The following is a 7,835-nucleotide window of genomic DNA, read 5'->3' as shown; positions in this document are numbered from 1 at the left end:
GAAAGGGCTTGGATTGGCCCGACTAGACAGTAGACATGCCGCGGTGTTTTTTACGGGTTTCGTTTTGGACAATTTTCATTTTGATGAGCAAGATTGGGGCAGGAGCCTCCGTACCGGGGCTCTATGAACTTTGTCTCGAATATGCGAGATTACTCAACCCCTACTCCGTAAACCATTTTCCTGTGCTTTATATCAGCGAAAATAGAATTTCAATATTCATACGGGAAGAAATCTCAAAAATCTTTTTTTTTATCAAAATGTTCAACCTAAAAAGCTTAAATCATTTATCGATAGGAAGCTACGTGCATATAAGACATAATATAATTATACATTTTAGTGACGTGTAATTATGCTTAATATTTTCTATTCGGCAATGATCTAAAAAGTACTTCCGAAATCACGAAAATACTCCGAATTCATCCATTAGCTTTGACTATATGGAAATGAATAGGCAATTGCTTTTTCTTTGAAGGAAAATCTAATTTTGTTCCCACAAAAGAAAAAAATCAAATTTTTTTTAAGAGATTCAATTTTGCGAGACGCGAGCCTCTTTTTTTATGACGACTTTCTGCGTTATTAATTGGTTTGTTCTTTTTAGTATTTGAAAGGGAAGGACGGTGTGGCGTGAAGTACCAGAGTCATCGGGTGGTGCTGCACTTCGCTCGGTCTTTCGATTCCGTCTGATGAAACATCCTCTGGATTCGCATTGCCCATGAAAACTTTTGTCCCTTTGTCCCTTTTGTTTTGGGAGTTGCCGTCGTCTCTCCGCGCAGATTTGTAGCTCCCTCCAGCTTCTAGATTTACAGGCGCTCGTTCTGGTCCTCTGCTCTGTTCTGTGCATTAGAGGTGCTTGTTGAAATGCCCCAGTGAGTAGTTGTTTCAGTGCGTTTGGTTTTCTGTTCGTTCCGTGCAGCGCCCTCTCTAGAAATTGGTGGACTGTTGATTGAACTCTTATATATATATATGCCTTTGAAAAATTCGGGTCGGTTGACGGGTCGGCCGTCGAGCAGGCCAGTATGGCCCTTTGTGTGATATGTTTTGCGATCCCCGACGTGACGCGCCGCGCGCGAGTAATTTTGTTCAAATTTGATGTGTGAAGTCAAATTGAGGTCTTGATCCAATCCCCTGGTGCACAAGTAGAAAATTTTTGATGATGTGCGGCTTCTTGTTTACTTTTCTTCATTTTCTTTTTGATCTGTTGAGTGGCTGACCCGAGATTGAACCGTGAATGAATTTGCACGCTCATTTCAGTCAATAATGCTTACAGGTTGGATAGCTGAGGAGCTCTACATATAGTTGATATCCATGTCGTGGCCGAGTCTATGGCAGTCCTGAAAATTTTGGGTTTTAGCTTATTCAGGCTCTAATTCACTTCATCAAATCCGATGCCTCCTTCTTTGAACAGCTATGAGTCTCTAGTCCTGAAATCCGCATTAGCGTCGAGATTCCTCCTCGTTGCACTCGTTGTCCTCTGGCGATCTCTTCTTGATCCTTATGACACCTCCGCGACCTTAAACCCTAGTTGCCTCTCGAGTACCTCATCCTCATCTTCTGCTGAAAAGCCAGTGCTATGGCCGAGCCTCGGCTCGGGGATCGAGAGCAACATCGTTTGGGATAGTGTGTACTACGTTCGGATCGCTGAGTGCGGCTATGAGTATGAGCAGACCTATGCTTTTTTCCCTCTGCTCCCCTTCCTCATCTCCGTTTCATCTCGAACAGGTTTGGCTTTGTTATTGTAGTTCCTCCGATTCATGATCGTGCATTTGTGCGTTATTCATGTGATCTTATCAGTCCATACCAGTTCTTCTGCCGTTGGTTCCCGTGATTGGATACAGAGCAGTCTTGGGACTTTCAGGCTACCTCATCAGCAACATTGCCTTTGTGTTTGCTGCGGTGTATTTCTACAGGTCATATAATCTCGTCACTCTCTCTCCGTCTCACATGACAGGGGATTTATGACATGCTTCAAACATTATTGTGCTTATCCTACTCTTGGATGTTATGATTCTGAAGGGCAAGAGATGCTTATTTACCAAGTGTTCTAGCTGATTATTTTAAGTTCAACAAAATGTTTTTATGGAGTGATTCCAATACCCAGTGTTTGTGCCGAGATTGTATTTCATGAGAAGATTTCCTCTCTCACAGATGTGCTTGTCCAATGCATTTCCTACTTCTAATTCTTTGGGATAAAAACAATATAATTTGTATGCATTGGACTTAAATGTCCAAATGATTTAGTTTTTAAGATTATATTACCTGGAGATCGTGGGAGTTAATGAGCAGTTTTGAGAGAATGCAGTGTTTTCGACAGGCTTTCATTGATTATCTTGAAGGACACAAAGGCATCTCTTAGGGCTTCTATCTTGTTCTGCTTCAACCCGGCTTCAATATTTTACACATCCATGTAATATTCTAAACTCTTTGCTTCTAAATGTATTCTCCAATGGACAGAGTGTAATACTTACCCATGTCATTGGCAGTTATGCAGAAAGTCTGTATGCTCTTTTCTCAATTGGAGGGGTATATCACTGGTTCTCTGGTGCACAGAGTATAGCCGTTCTGTGGCTTGCTGTTTCAGGTTTGGCAAGATCGAATGGAATGCTTAATGCTGGCTATATCTGTTTTCATACGCTGCTCAGGGCTTATGAAGCTTTGATTCACAAAAAGCGCACTTCTGTGAGTCTTCTTAACTTGAAGACCTCAAGGTATATTTACTATAGGGGTGTACAAGGAAAACTATGGAATTGGAATGATTGGATTGGTAAAAAGGTGGGTAGTAAAGATTACGGGGTGGGTTTTGAGTTCAAAATATTGAAAATTGCGAGTATATGGTAGGTTGCAGGAAAGAATAATTTCTTGTGGAGTTTCGTGTGTGCAGCTCCTCGAAATGCGGTTATGATATACGTGGCATTAGAGAACCATTTCTTTCAGACATACGAGCATTCTTCAGGGCTCGTTGAGCCAAAGAGCATGACAGTTAGCTAATACATGTAAAAGGGTCAGGCCCAATAATTGGAAACTTGATTGGTATCTACCTTATTGTCCTGTTTGTTTTTATGGTTAAACTCGAAAGTGTTTTGATGTGTCACGACTCTATGTTGTTGACCAATGACGTAATTCTCGGCTTTGTAACTTCTATCTTGTATGTTGATAATTGGTAGGTTCAAAGCACTTTGATTTGAAACAGAAAAGATACAAGGCTTCTAGAACCTGCAGAATACAGATTCTAAAATTCAAGTTCTAGGATGATTCCAAGAGGTTGCATAATGATATTCGTAAGGTAGATTCCAAGGGCTGACATATAAGCTGCCCGCCCGCCACCTTTCACTCCTACAAGACCAAACTTCTATATTGTGTGTCGATCATGTCATAGGTTGAGTTACTTTTGGATGTTATGTTAGATTCATGTAATGGCATGTTCATAAAATCAAACTTGTGGAAAATGTCCACGAGTGTCGGCAATAGATTCTTTCCATTGTTATGTATTGTGAGTGCATTTGGGGTCATATCTCTAGCTTGGACCCGTGGGACAGCAGATAAGAAACATATAGAGCACCTTGTTCGGTTACGTGTAATCACTAGTTGTCAGCATCTTCTTAACTAGGATTGGTATGCCTGATGAGATTATTTTTTTAACTCATTGATTTTTTATCTCAGCTGGCAATGCAGGTTTTTGCCGTTGGAATCCTGCGCTGTCTCTTTATATTTGTTCCATTTATCTCTTTCCAAGCTTTTGGATACTACAACATGTGCCATGGACAGCATTTTGATGACATTAGACCTTGGTGCAGAGGGAGAATACCTACCATGTACAATTACATCCAAGGTCATTATTGGTACGTGAAGCTACTCATCTGGTACAACATTTCCATTATTGATCTTTGACACTGTTGGTGCTTCTAGCATTTTACTTGTAATGTAAATTGAGAATGTAAATGTCTCTTTGATAAAGTCATGTTGGTTCTTTTGGATCCACTCTATCAGCGAATGGCTTCAAATTAAAGTCTGATGCTTCATTTCTTTGTATCTGTTGCAATGCCAGGATTATTACTATAATAAGTGATTCTGTTTAACATTGTGGATGCATGTCCTTATATCTATGGTTACTATACGATGCATTGACCATTCATAGAAGCTTCCTTACCTGCATTGGGTTTGGATTGTGATACTGTCTAGCATTGAGATCTAATACTGCAATCTGGTGATATAGAAGAAAAATGCAATGTCAGACTTCAGTAAAAGAAGAGAATTTTAGGATATTCTTGGGCACCATAATCCATTTAAACTAATTACTGATTGCTCTATGTGATTAGAAGGGAGGATTCAAGAGGGATTTGGTTTAACCTGTTGTATGTTTCTATGCAATGACAATAGTCCAAAATTGACTTTGTTGTTCGTGTGACTTGTTCTGTCATTGGAATGTTCTGTTTTAGTGAAAAATTTGTGGTGAATGTGGTGGCTAGACAAATGACTGAGGGTTTTATCATGGATTATTGTTGGTCCATGATGTTTTTTTCTGAACAGAGCAGAAGAGGCTGGAAGGATTTAAGCACCCCTAAATCATAACACTGTTTCAAGTGAGAGATAATAGTGTTGATTGCTTTCTAATCACTGAGTGAGTAGGTCATTACTTTTGATGTCTGCATCTATGAAGAAGGCTCGAAAGGGTTTGAGACAATGGGCTGTGAATGTCACTGTCCACTGTTACTGATGGGCAACACCTATAGTTATAATATCACTCTGTATGCCCATTTTCTTGCTGTTGTTTTTGATTGAAAGAGGAAGATAGGGAAATAGAAGGCCTAATACACGTATTGGTTTGAAAGTTCATATTGATCTGCTAAATATTTTGCATTAGTTAATGATTTACTTTTTATGCAGGGGAGTAGGGTTCCTAAAATACTTCCAACTAAAACAGATGCCAAATTTTCTGCTGGCATCTCCCATCTTGACCTTAACGCTTTGCTCGATATTGACCTATGCTCGAACGTGGTCTAAGCTCCTCTTTTCGCTAGGATTTCAAGCTTCCCTTGAAGAGATGTCTGCAGAATTTCTCCTTCGACCAGTAGCATATTCAAGGGCAAAAACTTGCTCTCCGGATAATATGAGTAGTACTGATACAGGTAACTTCTTCAGAATTCGGAGGCTATGACTTTCATGCACAAGTACATGCTCTCTCTCCCCCTCTCAACCTCCCAAAAAGAAATGTGTGGCATATAAAATTCTTTTAAAATTTAATACCTTCTATCGGTTTTTCTACAAAAGTTAAAAGCCATCATTATGGTGCTTCTAACAGAGACTCGCCATCTTCGGAGGAGGAAACAAATGATTGGTAGAGCAAAGCCTTCAACTCAAGTAAAGGAGAACGAATTGCTTGATGAGTCACCATACTTGTCTGCCTCTGTATTCCCATTCATAGTACACTTGGGGTTCGTGGGAGCAACAGCATTGTTTGTCATGCATGTGCAGGTGAGATTCCTCCTTGTTTTATATTTGTCTGCACTTATAAGATACTCTGATTATCCAAAGAGATCTCATGTTTTTATCATTACCCTAATGTGTTTTTTAACACAGAAGAGGCACGTTTCATAATATGGTTTAAAAATAAGTGGGAAAAGTATGTAGTTAGATCGAGCTTTGACTAGCACGTGCTTTAATTTATGATGACACGATGCATTTATGAAGCATGCAATTTGCCCTATTTTGCATTGTTTGTGGGAAATGCCACGAAAAAATCTGGCATAGTTCACGAGATTGGGTTATATGATACCTTTGATCTCATTCAAAACAAAAAGAAAAGAAAAGAAAACAACACAATCTAGAAAACTCAAAACTCTATTACATTCAAATAGCTCCAAACTCCAATATGGGTCTCTGTTCTACTTTTAATATTCGTCAGTTAATGCCTATGGGTAACTTGCAAGATAGAGTGTTGACCAGGATATAAAAAAGTAAAGCAATAACAAATACATCAAAACAAAATCTCTTGTCATGCCTCTTCCAAATTACAAGCTAAAGTCGGCTAGTCTTGAATGTTGTGGTGATTACTTAAGTTTATGGATTATCCTTTCATAAATTAAAGCATGAGCTAAATTCGCAATGATTTTAAATACAGGCTTCTACCTGCAATCAGCATTCGTAGTGTGGCTATGGTTGTAAAATTTCATAGTACCGATGATTTTTCATTTGCTTCAAATGTTTGGAACAAAGTGATGACTGATGATTCTGGATCTTGCAAACTTGTTCTAATGCCTGATAATTGGCAGGTTGCGACTCGTTTTTTGTCTGCCAGTGCTCCGCTCTATTGGTTTGCTGCATATTTGATGATTTCACCTAGTTCCCGGAGATGGGCATATATGATTTGGGCCTATTCTGCCGCCTATATCCTTCTTGGCAGTTTACTCTTCTCTAACTTTTACCCGTTCACGTGATGAGCTCTACCAATTTTTCTCATCACAGCCAATGCCTTCCTATATGCCGGTGCTAAATGAGTGTTTTCCTCAGCTTCTATTGTTGATGGAGCCAAGCCTTTCGGTTCTTACTTTGATCTTTCGTAATTGTGCCAGTGAATTTGCTGGGGGGCCATCCATATGGCTCTGCTAGCTCCAGCTGTATGCCCTTACCGTTACAAGCACGTGATTTTTTTCAAGTTAGTGCAATGATGTAAGTGATGAGGTTAGATTATCTGTGATGCTTGAAGGGCAACTTCATAGTGCATGGTTTTGCAATCTGAGACTGTTATCTTTAGTTTGTAAACTTACTTTCGTTTGGAGTCAATTTTCATTTGCTTGTACCATCAAGAACCTTCTTGTTCTATTGTGCAATCCGGGTAGAAGGATCCTTTTTTTTTTCTTTCTTGAGCATTTTGAGTAACTTGTGAACATTCAACAATTTGTCCCCACTTGCATTTTATGAAATATACTCAGCAACGAGGGAGGCCGAATGTGGCATGTACTGTTCATGATTCATGGTTCTTATGCTGGTTGTGTCTGCTCATTGGCAGTGATACTAAAGTTACTAGAGTTATGAGATTCTCTGCGGCTTGTTGCCCTCGTGTTTGTTTTCTGAATGAGGTTATCCTCGTATCCGGTAACAATTAAAAAATTTAGATTAGTGAATGGCTTGTTTTTCTATGCATACTGAAGTGCTCTTTGCCAACTGGTGTGGAGAGTTGCGTGTGAGATTACATGGCATTCCGCGGTCCACGAAATCAATTTGTCGCTCCTGATCCATTTTTGCAAGAAATTATCGTCACACTAATTGAATGACGATATATGTGCCTAATCCGATGCTCCGTCGTCGCCGGTTCCTACAATCAATGGGCCTTTGTAGCCTAAGGGTGTGAATGGTAACCATTCTGCTCCAGAAATCAAATTCTTGCCATAAATTGATTTATGGAGGAGAAATCTGTTTGGTAAAACATGACTAATTCTGCTCCAGAAATCTGTTTTGAAATATTGATTTTTTTTGCACCTAAAAAAATTTAAATTTTACTCAAAGTGGGTGGCCACATGTATTATAAGCCATTCTGTAAAGTTTTGAAATTTTTGATTTTTTTTAATTTTTTTTGGGCACCTAAAAAAATTTAAATTTCACTTAAAGTGAGTGGCCACAGGTATTCTAAGCCATTTTGTGAAGTTTTGAATTTTTTTATTTTTTTGGGCACCTCAAAAAATTTAAATTTTACTCAAAGTGGGTGGCTACAGATATTCTAAGCCATTTTGTGAAGTTTTGAAATTTTTTATTTTTTATTTATTTTTTTGGGAACCTCAAAAAATTTAAATTTCACTTAAAGTGGGTGGCCACATGTATTTTAAGCCATTTTGTGAAGTTTT

General features: G+C 39.0%; 1 protein-coding gene across 6 annotated transcripts; it reads left to right on the top strand.

Annotated features, from left to right (window-relative positions):
• Positions 1-634: 634 nt before the first annotated feature.
• LOC115676464 (uncharacterized) lies at positions 635-6,950 on the top strand. Of its 6 annotated transcripts, none has more exons than XM_056311942.1 (9): positions 635-866; positions 1,268-1,719; positions 1,802-1,907; positions 2,312-2,404; positions 2,481-2,676; positions 3,670-3,836; positions 4,882-5,123; positions 5,297-5,469; positions 6,267-6,950. In XM_056311942.1, exons 2-9 carry the CDS (start codon positions 1,386-1,388, stop codon positions 6,429-6,431), a joined length of 1,476 nt encoding a protein of 491 aa, XP_056167917.1. In that variant the 5' UTR covers positions 635-866; positions 1,268-1,385; the 3' UTR covers positions 6,432-6,950. The 6 variants fall into 6 exon arrangements, with proteins under 6 accessions (XP_056167917.1, XP_056167915.1, XP_030455259.1 ...); XM_056311940.1 differs by having other exon boundaries at positions 636-846; positions 3,658-3,836; XM_030599399.2 differs by having other exon boundaries at positions 636-866; positions 3,658-3,836.
• The last annotated feature ends 885 nt before the right edge of the window (positions 6,951-7,835 follow it).

This window comes from Syzygium oleosum, unplaced genomic scaffold (genome assembly GCF_021117445.2).
Source record: "Syzygium oleosum isolate NSW1041296 unplaced genomic scaffold, Sole_v2.1 Sole_v2.05, whole genome shotgun sequence".
Taxonomy (NCBI): Eukaryota; Viridiplantae; Streptophyta; class Magnoliopsida; order Myrtales; family Myrtaceae; genus Syzygium; species Syzygium oleosum.
This window is presented reverse-complemented; position numbering and strand designations above follow the sequence as displayed.

Excerpts from the sequence above, each read along its gene's own strand:
- LOC115676464 (XM_056311940.1), top strand. The coding sequence starts at position 1,386 with ATGCCTCCTTCTTTGAACAGCTATGAGTCTCTAGTCCTGAAATCCGCA. Across the intron at positions 3,837-4,881 it reads TACATCCAAGGTCATTATTG|GGGAGTAGGGTTCCTAAAAT; the intron begins GTACGTGAAGCT and ends CTTTTTATGCAG. Across the intron at positions 5,124-5,296 it reads TATGAGTAGTACTGATACAG|AGACTCGCCATCTTCGGAGG; the intron begins GTAACTTCTTCA and ends TGCTTCTAACAG.